Below are 19388 nucleotides of genomic sequence, written 5' to 3'. Positions count from 1 at the left end.
CACCATCTTTTTAGAGATTCTATTTCCAAATACAGACACATTCTGAGGTGCTGGGGGTTAACACTTCAACACAAGAATTTTGAAGGAGAAGGGAAAACAATTCAGTCAGTAGGTGGTAAACCAAGAAATTCTACTCCTCAAAACTGACATTTCAGGGGTGCTTTATGGCAGGTGGGAGTTCTATACCTGCTTATATATTTTTTCAAGTTAAAATTATAGCCGTGTTCTAAGATTAAAAAAATGAAATGTTCTGATTTCTCTTTTTGTTTCTTTAAGAGATAAACCAGAATTTCTCAAAAAATTTGGTTCTCCTGGAAATACCCCATTGGATTTCTTCTTTGTGAGAGCATTTGACTGCATTCTTATCTATATGACACTCCAATTTTTACAAAATATCCTCAGTTATCCCTTGCTTGGCCCCTTATTTGACAGCCTCCTACTTAACTGTCAATGCAGACTGCTAGCTGTTGCATACAGCGCCAGTGAGGAATATGCTTGCAATCCATGATGCCTCTTAAGATCTGTATCAGGAGATACCATCATCAAGGTCTGCTGCCTACTGGATATGCAGGCCACCATTATTCCAGGTCATGCGTCCCTAAAACTGAATGTAGAATTGTTCACAGTATTTGTTTCAAAGATGAAGATTCATAGTTTACATCTTATTCCTGTTGCTTCTATAGCTTCAAGAAGGTAAATGTTCTCTGAATGAACACAAGTTTTCCCCTCAGCTAGAGCCACACACAGTAGCACTGTACACAGGAAGCCACCATCAGCTGTGTCTAAGGCATCTTGGGTGAAGCAGCTCTGTGAATAATCTTGTATTTAATGAAGAGTATTTCCATCAACATTTAATAACAGCGGGCGTCACTCGCTGGGTCCCAGTGAAGGAGCTTCTCTCTTCTCGGTGCATTCTCCTGATACTTATTGCATTCTGTTAGAAATTGAATCTTGTAACAAAACATATTTCTCATTTTCAAATAGTTAAAAAAAAAAAACCTTGGCTAAACTTGTGGCCAACCACTTGAATGCCTAGGATTCATAATACCAATTACATGCACTTTAAAAATTCTTAACACCGTCTTATATTCCTTTCTATCATGTTGTCTCTCTTATTTTAGTTTATCTTGTGATACCATGTCTCCCTTTGTGGAGTGCTTTCCATCATAACTTCTGGGTCGGAGCTTTTGATCTTTTCCCAGTTACTATGGATGTGTATATAGTTGTAAGTGTGTATGTGGGGAAAGAGTTAAACACGCCCCCTTTCTTTCCAACAAGATGGATTTTTGTAACAACTGGTACCCAGTGTTGCCCCTCAAAGGAAGCAAATCCAATGGGGACCACTGAAAAGACTGCAGCTTCTCTGTGATTCTGAGGATGTAGTTGAAACATTGTGGTTCCCTCAGCCTTCTCTAGGAAGGACAGTAAGTGCTATCTTGCCTTTTTTCTTTCTTTCTTTCTTTTTTTTCTTTTTTTTCCTTTTTGCCCTTTTTTCCTTAAAGGAAAGCTACCCCTTAGGGGGAAGCACCAGGTGTTGTGTAGGAAGGACGCAATCATGTACTGTCATCTTCAGGAGAAGAAAAGCCGGCGATACCATCCTAGACGCTTGACTCCAACACGTATGCTGAATGTAAGCCCCCGTGGAAAGCTGAGGACCCACTCCAGGTATGCAGACCACCCCTGGAAGGACCTGGATGGGTGGGCGGGGGTGGGGGGCCGAGGAATGTTTCCAGGAGGGCGCATTGGTAACCTCGATCCACCGGGGAAGCGCGCAGCGCGTAGAGAGAAGGACCAGCCCGGTACCGAGGACAGCACCCGGCCCCGCGCCCAGGTGGGCGAGGCGGCAGCACCGAGGACAGCACCCGCGCGCTGCGGGGAGAGGCGGGGAGAGGCGACCTGTCAGCTGACGCCTTACGTAGGCTGGATCCCCACTTTGAGGAGGCAGGTCTGGATGGGCGCGCCCGCGCCGCGGCCCCAGACGGGGAGGGGCTGGCGGGGAGGGGCGAGAGGAAGGCAGGCCCCACAAAGCGGGGCCCTCCGTGCGCCCCCCTGCCCGGGGCTCGGAGTTGAGGCTGTAGCCGCCGCCCGGGGAGGCGACGAGGCGAGAGTCCTGCTCTGACGCACCGGCCCGGGCGCTCCAGGGACGCCCCGCTGCCGCCCGCCCTGGGCACCCGACCACCCCCGCCGAGGTGGAAGCCCAGGAGGGCCCGGCCGCCAGCCGCAGCCGCAGCCCAGCCTTCTCCGCCCTGCCACGCCGTCCCCCACGCGCGCTCCCCGGCGGGAGGCGGGGGCCAGTCCGGGCTGCAATCCCCGGCCTCCGGCCTCCGGCCTCCGGCGAGGCTGCAGACGTCCAGGTGGCTGCGCGCTCCGCCTTCCTGAACGCCCCTTCCGCACCCCCCGGGGCTGGCCCCGGGGCTGGCCCGACCCCACGATGGATTCGCCCGCGAACCTCACCTACTTTTCCCTCCTGACCCCGGCCCCTTCGGAGGCCAACCACAGCAGCCTCGGCTCCGGCGCCGGCTCGGAAGCCCCGCGCCCCAGCCCGCCGCTCCTGTCCGTCTTCGGGGTGCTTGTGCTGACCTTGCTGGGCTGTCTGGTGGCCGCCACCTTCTCCTGGAACCTTCTGGTGCTGGCGACCATTCTCCGCGTGCGCACCTTCCACCGTGTTCCGCACAACCTCGTGGCGTCCATGGCCATCTCGGACGTGCTGGTCGCGGCTCTGGTCATGCCACTGAGCCTGGTGCACGAGCTGTCCGGCCGCCGCTGGCAGCTGGGCCGCCGGCTCTGCCAGCTGTGGATCGCGTGCGACGTGCTCTGCTGCACCGCCAGCATCTGGAACGTGACGGCCATCGCGCTGGACCGCTACTGGTCCATCACCCGCCACCTGGAATACACGCTGCGCGCCCGCAGGCGCGTCTCCAATGTCATGATCCTGCTCACCTGGGCGCTGTCCGCGGTGATCTCCCTGGCGCCGCTGCTCTTCGGCTGGGGGGAGACCTACTCCGAGGGCAGCGAGGAGTGCCAGGTGAGCCGCGAGCCCTCCTACACCGTGTTCTCCACCGTGGGCGCCTTCTACCTGCCGCTCTGCGTGGTGCTTTTCGTGTACTGGAAGATCTACAAGGCCGCCAAGGTGCGCGTGGGCTCCAGGAAGACCAACAGCGTCTCGCCCTTGACGGAGGCTGTGGAGGTGGGTGTTACAGGGATGCGTGTAAATACTTCGCTGCGCTCCTTCAGGCTTTCACTCCAAAGTTTGTAGAAAGTGAGCTTGGTAGTTTTCTTTTGGGGAGAGGAGAGGGAGAAAGGGGAAGCGGTAGACTGGGAGAAAGCATCAGAGACTTTGCACCAACGTGCTCAGCGTCACAGAGCAAATAATGGCCTTTACCATCTCTGGTGGATTGTTTCCATATATAAAATGACTACATACCCCCACAGGGTCCCATGTGGCTCTAAAATTCTGTGATTCCATAAAACCCTTTGGAAGGTCTGATGAAGCCAGTGTCTGGGGCTCCACTAGATAAACTTGCAGCTTGCTGCACCTAGAGTGGAGTGCTCAAGGAGGAGTAGAAGGGACAGATGGTGACGTGATTTGGCAGAAAGATGGCTAAACATCAGGCAAAACAGATTAATGTTTTAGCCCGGTCTATTTTTTCTTTGCAAATTAAAGCCACCAATTCTGCAAAAACATAGTATCTCCTGGATTACAACCTGCTATTCCACTCATCCTCCTCCCCTGAAGCAAGATTATCAAGATGTTTAGCTATTTCAGAGCCTGGTTTTGTTATTTACTTCCACTGCCTGTGGGGCTACTTTCTGGATCTATCCCCAGGCCCACCAGGCTTTTGTATGCAGTGGGGGGGGGGATCACTTGTTGGCCTTTCCAAACAGGCTACAGCAGGAAATTAAAAATCTAAGGCAGACAATTCCCCAGCTCTTTACAAGTGGCATTTTCAGCAAAACAATCTACAGCGACTGTGAGGGCTCTTTTCTCGTCCTCTCTCCACCATGCTTGCCTGTTTTGTTGTTAACTCTTTAATAACCCAACCCGATTACTCCAGATTCAGGAAATATATAACGACTGGATATGGGGATTGTTCTCCCCTGACCAGCTCTCATTGCCAAGGTGATCCCTTGAACCTAACTCACATATTCAAGTTAGATCAGAAACCTACACAGCCTCATTTTCTCTTATTGGCTCTGGGATAACATAAATTCAATTAAGCATATTAAATACATACTATGGGCTTGGTGCAAGGAGCAAAGAATGATAAAGACATCATCTTTGCCCATGAAGAGCTCCCTCTAGTGAGGGACATAGACACCTATTGTGAGTGCTGCAATATGATTGTGTTTTCCAGATCAGTAGCTAATTCTAACAATAACCAATCAATCAAGCTCAGAGGGACCAGAGGTGTAGATAAGGGGGGAGAGAGTGCATCATTCTAGAAGAAGGGAAAGGGGGTCAGAGGCTACCTGTCCTTTTATCTAGAACAATGGTCTCAACCAGAGGTGATTTGACCCTCCAGGGACCATTTAGAATGTCTGGAGACTTAATTGATTATCAACATTTGGGGGAGAGCCAAGGGATGCTGGCTCTGTAGAGGCCAGGGATGCTGCTAAACATTGCATTATGCACGGGACAGCCCCCGCAACAACAAAAAATTATTCAGAGCAAAATGACAATAGTGCCAGATTTGGGAAACCTGATCTATCAGATCCTGAACAAAGAGGGCTGATCTGATGGCTCTGAGCAGTGGCAGCACCAAACTGCCTGGAGCTTCCACATGTGTGAGAATCCACCCCAGCTCTGGGCCAGGAACAAGAACAGCAGCCCCCTATGAAGACCCTCCATGCAGGGACCCTCTTCTGCCAAGATGATTATCTATGTAAATGGTTTGCAGTCAATACCAAACACAGCTTGAAAAGGAAAAGCAGGGCAGCCCTGGTGGCTCAGCGGTTTCGCGTTTATTTTAGCACCATCTTCGACCCAGGGTGTGTTCCTGGGGACCCAGGATCGAGTCCTGTGTCAGGCTTCCTGGGAGGAGGCTGCTTCTCCCTCTGCCTGTGACTCTCTCTCTCTCTCTCTGTGTCTCTCATGAATAAATAAATAAAATCTTTAAAAAAAAAAAAAAGGAAAAGCAGTCAGTTTTGTCTTGTGGAGCTTACTATGAAGTGATGCAGGCTTTCACTCTCTCTGCCATATAATATTAAGAAAATATTCCTTGGTGTTGCAAGGCCTCCAAATGATTCAGAGCTGCACTGTTTCTGTGAAGGATGAATTATAATCCAGGTTTCCTGATTTTTTTTCTATGGTAGCAGGTGCTAAAGTTTCTAAATCCAGTTCTACCACCAACTAGCTGTGTTACCTAGGGAATCCCAACACTTCTTCCTTGCTTCTTTGTCTGCTGAGTTTTCTTCAAATACATACTGAGAACCTAACCTCTCTCAGACACTGAGATGGGAACTGGCAACATGAGAGATGGGCCTTGCTCTGGACAAAGGATGATGAAACTACTACCAAAAATCTAGCATTAAAGGATAATGCTGAATCTATTGCTTACTAGCATGGTGCAGAGCTGTGCTGGTCAGACACGATCACTTTGAGCAGAGAACAAGGTGGATCTTATTTCTTTAATAAAGATTTTATTTATTTATTCATGAGAGACAGAGAGAGAGAGAGAGAGAGAGAGACAGAGAGAGAGAGACAGAGAGAAAGAGACAGAGATACAGGCAGAGGGAGAAGCAGGCTCCCTGCAGGAATCCCGATGTGGGACTCAATCCTGGGACCCTGGGATCACAACCTGAGCTGAAGGCAGATGCTCAACCCCTGAGTCACCCCGGTGCCCCCAGTGTTAATCTTAAATGGAATTTTTGGGAAGCATGGAGTTCAGTTACTGGAGGACTGAGAGAGGGGGAGGTGGGTTGACATCATCTTATAAGTCTCTTTTTTCTTCTTTTTTTAAAATTTTATTTAAATTCAATTAAATAACATATACTGTATTATTAGTTTCAGTGGTACAGTTTAGTGATTCATCAGTTGCATGTAACACCTAGTGCTTATCCCATTACGTGCCCTCCTCCATGCCCATCACCCAATTACCCCATCGCCCCACCTCCCCCGACCCCCCTCCAGCAACCCTCAGTTTGTTTCCCAGAGTTAAGGGTCTCTGATGGTTTGTGTCCCTCTCTGATTTTGTCTTATTTTATTTTTCCCTCCCTTCCCCTGTGATCCTCTGTTTTGTTTCTTAAATTCCACATAGGAGTGAAATTATATAATTGTTTTTTTCTGACTGAGTTATTTTGCTTAGCATAATACCCTCTAGTTCCATCTACATCATTGCAAATGGCAAGATTTTATTTTTTGATGGCTGAGTCGTAGTCCATTTTGTGTGAGTATATATACATACATATACATCACATCTACTCTATCCATTTATCTGTTCATGGAAATCTGGGCTCTTTCCACAGTTTGGCTATTCTGGACATTGTTGCTATAAACATTGGGGTGCAGGTGACCCTTTGAATCACTATGCTTGTATCCTTTGGGTAAATACCTAGTGGACTTGCTGGATCATAGGGTGGTTTCTATTTTTAACTTTTTGAGTTAAAAGTTTTCATTTGTGGGGATCCCTGGGTGGCTCAGTGGTTTAGCGCCTGCCTTTTGCCCAGGGCGCAGTCCTGGAGTCCCAGGATGGAGTCCCATGTCAGGCTCCCGGCATGGAGCCTGCTTCTCTCTCCTCCTGTGTCTCTGCCTCTCTCTCTCTATGTCTACATAAATAAATAAATCTTTAAAAAAAAAAAAAAGTTTTCATTTGCATTCCCACCAGCAGTGTAAAAGGATTCCCTTTTCTCTGCATCCTCACCAATATCCATTGTTCCCTGACTTGTTAATTTTAGCCAATCTGGTGTGAAGTGATGTCTCATTGTGGTTTTTGGTTTTGTATTTCCCTGATGCTGAGTGATGTGGAGCATTTTTTTCATGTGTCTCTTGGCCATTTTCATGTCTTCTTTGGAAAAAATGTCTGTTCATGTCTTCTGCCCATTTCTTAACTGTATTATTTGAGTATTTTGGGGGTGTTAAGTTTAATAACTTCTTTATAGATTTTGGATACTAGCCCTTTCTCTGATATGTCATTTGCAAATATCTTCTCCCAATCTGTCAGTTGTCTTTTAGTTTTGTCGACTGTTTTCTTTGCTGTGCAAAGCTTTTTATTTTGATGAAGTCTCCATAGTTCATTTTTGCTTTTGTTTCTCTTGCCTTTGAAGAGGTGTCTAGGAAGAAGTTGCTGTGGCTGAGGTCATAGAGGTACTTCTTGTGTTCTCCTCTGGATTCCTGTCTCACATTTAGGTCTTTCATCCGTTTTGAGTTAATTTTTGTGTATGGTGTAAGAAAATGGTACAGTTTCATTCTTCTGTGGCTGCCTAATTTTCACAACACAATTTGTTGAAGAGACTTTTTTCCATTGGATACTTTTTCTTGCTTTGTTGAAGATTAATAGACCATAGAGTTGAGGATCCATTTCTGGGGTCTCTATTCTGTTCTATTGGTCTCTGTGTCTGTTTTTGTGCCAGTACCATACTGGCTTGATGATCACAGCTTTGTAATATAACTTGAAGTCCAGAATTGTAATATCTCCAGCTTTGGCTTTTATTCAATATTACTTTGGTTATTCAGGATCTTTTCTGGTTCCAAACAAATTTAAAATTTTTTTGTTTAAGTTCTATGAAAAATGCTGGTAGTATTTTGATAGGGATTACATTGAATGTATAGATTGTTTGGGGCAGCATAGACATTTTAATAATATTTGTTCTCCCAATCCATGAGCATGGAATGTTTTACCATTTCTTTGTGTCTTCCTCAATTTCTTTCACAAGTGTTCTACAGTTTTCAGAGTATAGATCTTTTACCTCTTTAGTTAAGTTCATTCCTAGATATCTTATGGGTTTTGGTACAGTTGCAAACAGGATCAATTCCGTGATTTTTCTTTCTACTGCTTCATTGTTAGTGTATAGAAATGCCACAGACTTCTGTGCATCGATTTTATATCTTGCAACTTTGCTGAAATCCTGTATTAGTTCTAGCAATTCTTTGTTGGAGTCTTTGGGTTTCCTACATAGAGTATCATGTCATCTGCAAAGAGTGAAAGTTTGACTTCTTCTTTGACAATTTGGATGCCTTTTATTTCTTTTTGTTGTCTGATTGCTGAGGCTAGGACTTCTAGTACTATGTTGAAAAACAGTTCTAAGAGTGGCCAGCCTCATCATATTCCTGACCTTAGGGCAAAATCTCTCAGTTTTTCCCCATTGAGGATGATAATTCTCTGTGGGTCTTTCATATATGGCTTTTATGATATTGAAGTATATTACCTCTATCCCTATGTGGTGGAGGGTTTTTATCAAGAGAAGATGCTATGTTTTGTCATATGCTTTTTCTGCACCTATTGAGAGGATCACATGGTTATCTTTTTTTTTTTTTAAATGTGGTGTATCATGTTAATTGGTTTGTAGATGTTGAACCCCTGCAGCCCAGGAATAAATCCCATTTGATTGTGGAGAATAATCCTTTTAATGTACTATTGGATCTTATTGGCTAGTATCTCAGAATTTTTGCATCCATGTTCATCAGGGATATTGGTCTATAATTCTCCTTTTTGGTGGGATCTTTGCCTAGGTTTGGGATCAAAGTAATGCTGGTCTCATAGAATAAGTTTGGAAGTTTTCCTTCCATTTCTATTTTTTGGAGCAGTTTTAGAAAAATAGGTATTAGTTCTTATTTATTTATTTATGTATGTATTTATGTATTTATGTATTTATGTATGTATGTATGTATGTATTTTATTTATTTATTCATGAGAGACACACAGAGAGAGGCAGAGACACAGCCAGAATGGAGAAGCAGGCTCCATGCAGGGAGCCCGATGTGAGACTTGATCCCAGGACCCCGGGATCACACCCTGGGCCAAAGGCAGGCACTAAACTGCTGAGCCACCCAGACATTCCTATTAGTTCTTTTTTAAATGTTTGGTAGAATTCCCCTTGGAAGCCATCAGGCCCTGGACTCTCGTTTGTTGGGAGATTTTTTTATTACTGCTTCAATTTCCCTGCTGGTTATGGGTCTGTTCAGGTTTTCTATTTATTCCTGTTTCAGTTTTGGTAGTTTATACGTTTCTAGGAATTTATCCATTTCTTCCAGCTTGTCTAATTTGTTGGCATATAATTGTTCAGAATATTCTCTTATAATTGTTTGTATTTCCATGGTATTGGTTATGATCTCTCCTCTTTCATTCATGATTTTGTTTATATAGGCCCTTTATCCTTTCTTTTTATTAAGTCTGGCTTAGGGTTAAAAGAAGGGCTTTGAGAGGCACCTGGGTGGCTTAGTTAGCTAAGCATCAGACTCTTGGTTTTGGCTCAGGTCGTCATCTCCCAGTTGTAGGATTCAGCCCCATGTCAGGCTCCATGCTCAGTGCAGAATCTGCTTCAGATTCTCTCTCTCTCTACAAATGCTCTCTCACATAGATAAATAAAATTTAACAAAAAGAAGGGCTTCTGAAATTGATTTGGGAAAAAATAAAAATAAAAATATTTAAAAATATTTATTAAAAAATATATTTTTATGTTTAAAATGTTCATAGTTGTGTTATATAGCTCTTCTCTTTTCTATCCTTCTACTTTTAAGGATCCGTTTTTCCCCATCTGAGGAGACTTCAATGAACTTCATTCATGGTACAGATTTGTCTAGGACAAGAAGAATTTTATTCAATACTCCCATGTAGTTCTAAATTCCATAATAGTTTTTATTTTTACTTTCTCTCTTTAGGAAAATTCTAAATCATAGCCCTTAACTCTAGACCAGGGTTTTAATTGAAAATCTATAGATTTGACTCCTTATCTGGCAATTTTACCTTGTGACTTTGCTTTTTCTGAGAAAATCCTAAAGAAAGGACAGTGCATATAGGACGTCAGGCGAAGCTGAATAGAAATATGCAAGACATATGTATGCAAGGTGGGTGGGTTTGGGACTGTTACACAATCTTTGAGACTACTTTAGGTTAGAATTTTCTTTAAGGCCTTAACATAACAATTAAAGCAGCTGTTAACTGTTTGGTATTTTTCTCTTAATTTTTCTATGGCTCTTAAATGGCTTAGTTTATTGATTTTGACTTGGTCAAGAGTTCCTTATTAAGAAAAAAAAAAGAGGCACTTGTCAAGAAAAGCACAAAGTTAGGATTATAGTGGACTTTAAAATAGGAAGTCAAAGTTTCTAATGGACAAAATCAAGACCTCGGCTTAGGCAAACCATGACACATAAGAAAGAGCTTCTATGGCTGGTCAACAGTCTGTGCCTATGAGTAGTGTCTCAGGATCCCTGACCAGAGACTAGCAAGGGGCCATACAATCACCAACCCAACATTCATTGAGGTGTAATCCAACTGAACAAAGTGGCATTCTTTTGCAAATTAAGAAGACAGGAAGTTCCCTCAAATTTTGTAAAGGACCTAAAGCAAAGTTTGATTAATTGCTTTCCCACAAATTGGTCTTAGCTCTAACAGTCCTCAAAACATTAGCCCTCAGGTCTGGCTTGGAATGGATTAGAAGCTTTTCAAGCCAGTGCCTTACCAGGGCAATCCTTTTTACATTCAACTGAAAGGCTCTCCAGGAAAAGGGTTTAAAAATTACCCTATAGAAAAAAAAAAAATTACCCTATGAAACCAAAGACTTTGCTGCACATATAGACAAGAGCAAAAGCAAAGCAACTGGCAGTAAAATAAGTACCTTGATGGCATAACAAAAATATTTGCTAAACGGTACACCTCCAGGACAAGAGATCTAGGAGGCTTACCCAAAAATCTAAGTTCATTAGCAAATGGTATACATCTCTGTCAAAGGTCTAGTTACTTGATACATAAATCTAAGCCTAAAGACCTTAAATGAAGACACTTTTGGTTACAAGTCCTAGGATAACAAAATGCAGAGAGCAAGAAATGCCCAGCAGGGCCAGTTGGAGATGTTGAGACTGGTACCCCTGGCTGCAGACCCTGCGTGCAGTGAATGCACCTGTGGTCCAAACATGGCAGACCTTCAAAATAGAGGGTCTTCAAAATGATCTCAGTGGACTCTCTAGAACTGTCTAAGGATGATGCAAGCACTGCACAGTAACTGAAATAGAAATACAAGCCAAACCTATTACTTACTACAGTAAGAAAAAAGCTGTTTGTCAAGTACTGTCTCTAGAGCAGAGCAGAATGCTGACCATCTATGGGGACTGGGGACAGCATGGAGTCCAGGACCTGGAGGGCAGTGAACAGACGTCACCCTAAAGTGGGGTTACTTGGTGAGATTGTCATCAATTGATTGGCACTCAGAGAAGGGTTTATTGGAGTGAGTCCTACCATAATTGGCTGACTTTCAGAAGCAAGGGCAGCCATGGATTGGTTGGTATGCAAGTGTACATTCACAGAGCTGTACTGTTCCTGATCAACAGAAGATATTTAAACATGTAACAAGGCTTCTTGTTACCAAAGCTACAGAAGAATCCCGTCTTTTCCTAAGTTTGTTGGGAAGTTTGAAGAATGTTTTCACTCTTTCCCTTGTGGAGTCCTCCCTTAAAGTGTAAGACCATTTCTAGCTTAAGCATCCTGGATTATCTGTCCATCTTGCATTCTGACTGTGGTCTGGTCTATTCTGCAAAGCACCCCAAAACCACACTTCTAATGTAAGAGTCTTCATCTCTGAACTTCAGTACCCACTACTGATGGTAATCTATTGATTATCTGTGATATTAGTAGGCAGGTGAAGCCAAATGGTTAGAGGAAATTAAAGAAACATACTAGATTTATGAATAACCAATTATTATTTAGCATATAACCACTTTGGAAAAATGAGTAGCCTGGAACATAAGTACATGTGCCCCCAAAGAATGCATTCATTTGGAGAGATGAGGCTAATTGTTCACTTAGAAAAAATTTATGTATGAATCCTAAATTGTGAGATATGTGCACAATTCTCACTGTAAAAGATACAGTGTTACAAAGATAATTAAGAAAAGTTTAATTTGGCTTGAATTCTCATTTTCTTTACCCTACTACTTCTTTTTCTGTGAATCTAATGAGCATGTCGAGTAATTGATAGAGTAATTAATAGAATTCAATTCTCCAGACTCAGTTAGGTGCTTTATTGCCATCATTGATTAACAGAGAGCAAAGCGCTTTGGAGTCCCTGAGTCAGAAAGCCACAGGGTGAGTGACCATAAGACATTAGACAACTAGAAACCTAGGTCCTCCCAAACAGCAAAGATCCTCCTCCCAGCAGACCCTCTGAAGAACCATTTTGAATCAGTGACCCTCTTTCTCAGTCAAGTGACTTAGTGTTGAATGCTGAACCAAGAGAAATATCGATGCTGATCGACAGTCAGGACCAGAATTTTCCTTCAATTTCCATCTTTGGAAAGTAGGGGAAAATAGTTTCCCCAATGCCATTTGGGGACTGAATTTTATCAAGAAATTGGTGGATTTCTCTGTTTTATGTTGAAAAATGAAACTAAATAGTATGTTTGCATTTTTGCAAATGAATTTCCTGCAATACCAGACATGCACTAATAACATAAGAAAACTTGCTATGCTTCCATCTCAGGGTGAGATTAGGGTATAGAAAGAGAGATTTTCACTTTTCATTTTATGTATGTCTTTAAGAGTTGCAATGTTGTGGACTCTTTGTTCCAATATTTATGATCTTTTTTTTCTTTTAAGGTTTTATTTATTTATTTGACAGCACAAACAGAGGGGGAGGGTAGAGGGAGAAGGACAAGCAGACTCTGCTGAGCAGGGAGCCCGATGGCTCAATCCCAGGATCCTGGGACCATGACCTGAGCCAAAGACAGATGCTTCACTGACTGAGCCACCCAGGCACCCCATGATCTTCTTTTTTATTGTATAATGCTTGGTGTTCCACTGTTCTTCAAGTAAATGACAAGAAGGCTGTCATACAAATTTAATAATTCACATATCAACTACTATTACCTTAACTATAGTGTTCCTATTTATACCGCAGTTATTTTATATGACAAATAAGTTGATTTCTTTTGACTCCAATTTACAGATGTGGCCATGGACTGGTTAAGTGGGTTAGGTTAATGAGAATGACCTTCTGACCTGGTCTTTTGCCTAAAAGGTTGTGTGCTGCCTGAGAGAGAGCTGTGTGATTTTCCTTTGCAAATGTACTGGGGTCACAGAATGCTGGGGTTGGGAAGAATGATATGTAATGTCTATATAGTCTCACCCTCTAGCGAATGATCGACTGGCCCAGAAATTGTCCCAAATCCTAACTGGACCAGTTAACTTGCTAGTTTGGTAAATCTACCCATTGTAATTTCTCCATATTTAGGCTGCCTTCTCATCAGACATTCCTTAGTTTCATTCCCCAAAGATGTAAGTCAAAGGACTGAAATGGAGGGAAATGCCCAGAAATCCTACTTCTCTGGGAAGGGCCTGGAACATAGAGACTGATTTTGCAGAAACCTATCCAAAGGGAACCTGGGAACACCCAACTGGGGAGACTCCAAGAATTTGGGGTCTATTTTCCAAGAAAACCGGGGGAGAAGGACACAGAAAAAGCCCTGAAGGAGATAAGTGTCCTGGTGAGTGAACTGTCCCAAACAGTTGTAGGAAACTGAAACCAGAAGAAAAATTCTAGAATATTTAGGGAGGATTCACACTAACACAGAAAGTTATTAAAATTTCAGAAAATCAGGCTTTAATTGTATAAGGATTTGGTAAGAATTTAGTACCCTTTTGATTACTCTCGTGTACCTTTGTCACTAAATTAAACATACTGAAGGACCTGTATAGTAGTGTATTTCGGTTTTCCTCTCTGAGTAGGCAGCAATAGGGAATTCAACTTCATCACACTTATTGTGGATGCTCTCACTTTCCTTCCATTTCTAAGAAGTAACAAGCACCCCAGCTCTGTCACCATGTTTTCACAGCTGGGGGTGGGCTCTGCAGTTTGCCAGTTTCCCTTCTCTTCCATCAAGGACCCTCTCTTCAAGTCGGTGCATAGGATCCAGGCACCAGGGTCTGAGTTCAGCCTCCACGTGTTTGACAGGCATAAGAAGCTGGCTTTTCATGAAGCTTCTGCTTATCTTTTCCAGGCAAAGACCTCTACTCAGCAGCCCCAGATGGTGTTCACTGTCCGCCACACCACCGTCACCTTCCAGACAGAAGGAGACACGTGGAGGGAACAGAAAGACCAGAAAGCTGCCCTGATGGTGGGCATCCTCATTGGGGTGTTTGCACTCTGCTGGATCCCCTTCTTCACCACAGAGCTCATTAGCCCCCTCTGCTCCTGTGACATCCCCGCCATCTGGAAGAGCATCTTCCTTTGGCTCGGCTACTCCAACTCCTTCTTTAACCCCCTGATCTATACAGCATTCAACAAGAACTACAATAGCGCCTTCAAGAATTTCTTTTCTAGGCAACACTGAGAATGGCGCCTGAGCATAAGAATGAGTAACTCAGTGAAATTTCCAATTCCATCCACTTCCCCATCCCTACACAGCACCACATGAAAAAGGCAAGCCCATGAAGTTTTCCAGGGTCGCCTTCAGAACTGGCCCTCACCTCCATACACCTAGGTAGGGATGTGGGTCTTCACAGTCCAATTTTGGCAACCTTATTGATCTAAATTACCTATTATTTCTCACTTGGCACCTAACAGCCACAGACTTTGCCCACAAAGTACCCATTCCACCCCCAAATCCACTCCAGCGTGGTCATTGTCCTTGCCCCAGAGAAGTCAAACAAGGCAGATGAGAGGGAAGAAATCAAGCAACATGAACAGGTTGAGAATGGATAGAAAACGTTGAGGAAGAAGTCAGAATGGGGACATCCGAGGGGTAGGAAACCATAATTCCCAGTTTTCTGGAATAGTCCTTATTTTGAAATGCCATTCTATGGTCCTGGTGAGTATACCTTAGTACTTATTGTGTATGTTCCAATGTTTGGCTACAAAATATTGTCTCTAAACCTATTAAAGTACATAGTCACAGCTGCAAGACCAGTGAATATTGGCTTTGTTTGTGGCAACCATGCTCATGCGTGCACGTGCACACACACACACACACACACCAATGGAAGTGGTGAATGTCCCCATTGGCTAGTTTATTCTAAAACTCAACCCATCGACTTGGAACAGGAACTAAAAATCAAGTCAAATACCTCCTTCCATTCTGAAGCAACTACATATGAACAATACTTAAATCCAGTGGTTTCATAGAATCTGCCAAATGTGCTTATTTTCTATGGGTTTTATTTGTATGGAATTTATTCAGCTGTTGCAGGACAAAGACTCTGTCCTTGGACCATGGGATTAGAGGAAAACAGTTGTCACAACGTGGATGATTTACCTCAGTAGAGTTTCACAACCAAGGGCTGTAAAGCTACACTCACCAAACACGTACAATTTAGAGGGATAGTTGGCTAATTTGCTGTCTTTTTATTGGTGTGTGAACCGCTGCTATGAGGTCAACACTAGCAACTAGTGAGCCTCCGTTCCTTACAATGTACCCTTCTATGTAAATGAGTCAAGGCAATAAAGTGATAGTACAGTGTTGATATGATCATTTAAATCCAGGCCACTACACAAAACTTGGTAAAGGTCTCAGACAATAAAACTGGCTGTGGTCCACTATGTCCCTGATTCTTTGATGCATGAATTTAAAAATTATATATTATATAATATCATATAATTATATTATATAATAATATTTGAATTATTATAATAAACATGTATTCTTTCATATATAATTATACCAAAATTTCAAAAGTAGAAAATTTATGTTATTTTGTAGTCTTGGAAGTTTAGCCTTGCATTCACTGCGAAGATTCCTTACTCAAAGAATGTGAGCAAGATGAGGAAATGTTGCACAGTTTTTGTGAGGTCATCCCTGACAATGCTAAGTGCAAACCTCTTACCCAGGCATTGAAGCAAATTCATGGAAGGATTTCCTTGGAAACATTCTTAGATTTCTTTTTTTTTTCCTTCTGTATATATCTGTGGAAGGGCCAGGCCCACAAATATTTTAAAATACAGATTGTTTACTTACTTGAGGTACCTTCCCCGCTATTCCTTGGAACCAGAGAGGCCACCAAATCCTATTAGATTCTAGTATTATAGTAAAGGAAGTGCTTCCAAAATTTCACTAGTCTCCGTTAGCAGAGAAGGCTACAGTAGTCACGGGGAAGACTGTCATAGCCAAGGGCAAAATTTTTAAAGTCTGTTCTATCTGAAAGTTCTCGTGAAATTCATGATACTCTGTAATTTCAATGTTTGTCTTCCTGTTTTTTAAAGGTTTATTTCCCTCAAACTTTTCAGCAAAGCGAGGCTTTAGGAAAATGTGCCACGTTTGTCTGGTGGCTTCAAAAACTCCAGACTCCCCCAGGATTCTGTGCACTTTGCTGGAGAAATAGGTTGTCATAATATTAATTTCAGTCTCTTGCTGAGGTCATTAATATTTCTGTGAGATGTGTAAGTCCTGTTACGGTGAGTATTCAGTTCATATTTTACGCCTTCCAGATGTCACTTAAAATACACATCGTAGGAAATGCTCTGCATATGCCACCCCAGGGCAAGAAACACTGCCCACTGAAGGTAGAAGTAGCAACCAAAGAATTATTTTGCTTCTATTTCACTACTCAAAGTTACGGATGACTCAGTGGGAAATAGGACAAAACGCAAACCAAAATGTTTTTGAACTGGGGTGGTGACTGTGCCAGCGCCCCCAGCCGCACTCTGGTGCCCACCTGCAGCCCTGATGCTCAGTTCTACCTATGAGGGTCCCCTTCCCCAGCAGCCCCAGGAGGGGTGCAGGGCCAGGTCAGCTCTCTGCTGAGGGCGCTGCAGCCCTGGGGTCACCCAGCCTCACACCGGTGCTCTGTTCGTGCTGACCCGTACTGTGTGCCCGGAGACGCTGTCTCTGGCTGTACTGCAGCTTCTGTTGATAGGAACGAGGGGGGTCCAGCCCCCGACCCAGACAGGCACACTCAAGGATGGTGGCATTCAATATGACAGTCTCTCCAGCTTGGCTGGAGCCAAACCTGGCGGTGTTGCGGGCTGAGTTGTGTCCCCCCAGAACTCGTGTGTGATGTCCTAACCAACCCCCAGTCCTAGAGGGCATGACACATGTGGAGGCCACTAAGGTAAAGTGAGGTCAGGAGGGTGGGACCCAATCCAGGGTGACTGGTGACCCTATAAGAAGGGGGGTGAGGGCACAGGTACATGGAGGGACAGCCACGGGGGGGCGGGGGACACGGGGAGAAGACGGCCATCCACACTCCAGGCAGAGAGCCCTGGGAAGGGACCAGCCTACAGCAGCATGATCTCCGACGCCCGGGCTCTAAAACGGGGAGAATGAATTTTGTGTGTTTAAACTGCCTGGTCTGTGGTACTTTGCTAAAGTGGCCAAACACAGCAACACAGGATGGGGTCAAGGTCAGGGTCAGGGTCAGAGTCATCTTGACGGCAGGTGGAGCCCTACAAGTGACCACCAGGCAGGGTTCCCCCGTGAGCTGTTGGAGAAGCTTCATGAAGGCAGGTGACCCAGAACCTCCTGTTTGCCATCAGAGAGACCTATGTCCTCTGCCCTGACCACCACCTTCTAGGAGATGGAGGTCCCTCCAGGGTTGGAGAAGGAGGTCTGGAGAGCATGGGTGTGGAGCGGGGGGCTGGAGGGGCCGCCTCTCGTGGGCCTTCCTCATCTGCCTGCTCCTCAAGGCACATGGGGTCCCCCAGGCACTGAGCTGTCCCTGCGGCGGGGTCACCAGGAAGGCGGGGTGCACGGCAGGAAGCACTAACAACCACCCCAGTTGCTTTGGCATCACCACTAATAAGTACGCTCTTCAATATTTTACCACAAAGGGGCTGCCTTTCGCTGTCACCAAAGATGGTGTTTTAGAATCTTTTGACAGTTTGTCTAATGAGCTTAATTTTTTCTCTGCATTTTGGAACCCATCTAAGGTTCAAATTAAGTCAAGAGGGAAGGGCTCTAGGGACATAACGCTTGCCGTGTGGTGTGTCATAAAGTGCAGCTGGACAGATGGGCCTGGCAGGGAGCTCGGAGCCACCTGTAGGAACAGAACTGACTGCCCGGCTCTTCTGTCCATTAGTTGTGGCTTTACATGAGGCCAGCAGGTGAGTATGAGACACGTGGGACAGTGGTTCTTGGCATCACCAAAACTATGGGAGAAAATCAGAGTTTGGGGATGCCTCTGCATGCGTGTGTACATGTGCGTGTGCATGTGCGCATGCTCATGTGACTTACAGAGAATGCACAAGGCTACAAAAGTGAACAGCCAGCTAGAGGGCTGCAGGCTCTGGGAGCTGAAAGCAGCAGCAGCAGCGCCCAGCTTACAGCGGAGCAGCCTGGGTCACTGACTCTGGCCACCAGTGCACAGCGCTCTCTAGTTGTCTGGCGGCTTCGGTTCTCCTCCACTCAGCTGCCCCAGCACCACACTCTACCCAGCGAGGCCTAGAGTTTGTTGTGCTATCTGGATGTATCATGTGTTGTCCACTGTTGGGCTTTTACCAATTTTGTTAAAGACTGTTTTCCAGTTGACACCTACCATCAACACATCAAGCTTCAGCTAAAATGTTGGTATTTTTACTAACAGTGCATTAAATAAATGCCTACGTGTCTACATGGACTTAAGGAAGGCTGCTGTGGTTCCAATGCCGAGCTGTCCTATCCGAGAGCAAGGGACATCCTCATGAGATGTTCACACCTTCGTTCCCTCCCACTCCACCACCAGCCCGCCATGTCTTAGCTCTCTTCAAAGTCTCTCCTCAAACCATCTGTGAGGCCACTCACACATCTCAGGACAGAGAGTCCCCACTACAGATACACTGAACTTTGGGGAGCTCACCAGAAGTTTGAAACAAAGGCCTCAAGACATAGTAATGCTGTGAGGCTCTGCACCCCCACACAGCTTTCCTGGTTTCCTCCATGTGATGTAAAGACAGGGGGTCCCCAGGACGTGCTGGCTGCCCCGATTCCCAGAAATTGTACGCGAGGGCTCAGTACCCAAATCACCCCAAATGCACCACTGTGTCAGCGGCTGTGCAATTCAGCCTTCCCCTGGGTAATGACCTCTCTACCTCAATGGAGCCTGGAATGCCGGACCTGCAGTTTTCCATCAGGGGGCAAAGAGCCAAGGAATGTAGGGACTTCAGGTTTTGGGGCTGCTTGTGAGACTCTCAAGTCTGGCCTCGGAAGATGGAAAAAGCGACAGTGCTGAGGAACAACTTCCCAAGAAGTTGGCCTGGGAATGAGAGCCAGGGCTTGACTTGTTTATACAAACAGAAAGGTGGAGGTCACGCTATCTCATCTCGAAGTCAAC

General features: G+C 44.7%; 1 protein-coding gene across 1 annotated transcript; it reads left to right on the top strand.

Annotated features, from left to right (window-relative positions):
* Window positions 1-1888: 1888 nt before the first annotated feature.
* Window positions 1889-15145, top strand: HTR5A (5-hydroxytryptamine receptor 5A). The gene is made up of 2 exons (XM_041753177.1): window positions 1889-3187; window positions 14147-15145. The coding sequence occupies exons 1-2, from the start codon at window positions 2432-2434 to the stop codon at window positions 14477-14479; spliced, it is 1089 nt and encodes a 362-aa protein (XP_041609111.1). The 5' UTR covers window positions 1889-2431; the 3' UTR covers window positions 14480-15145.
* The last annotated feature ends 4243 nt before the right edge of the window (window positions 15146-19388 follow it).

This window comes from Vulpes lagopus, chromosome 4 (genome assembly GCF_018345385.1).
Source record: "Vulpes lagopus strain Blue_001 chromosome 4, ASM1834538v1, whole genome shotgun sequence".
In the NCBI taxonomy this organism is placed as follows: Eukaryota; Metazoa; Chordata; class Mammalia; order Carnivora; family Canidae; genus Vulpes; species Vulpes lagopus.
This window is presented reverse-complemented; position numbering and strand designations above follow the sequence as displayed.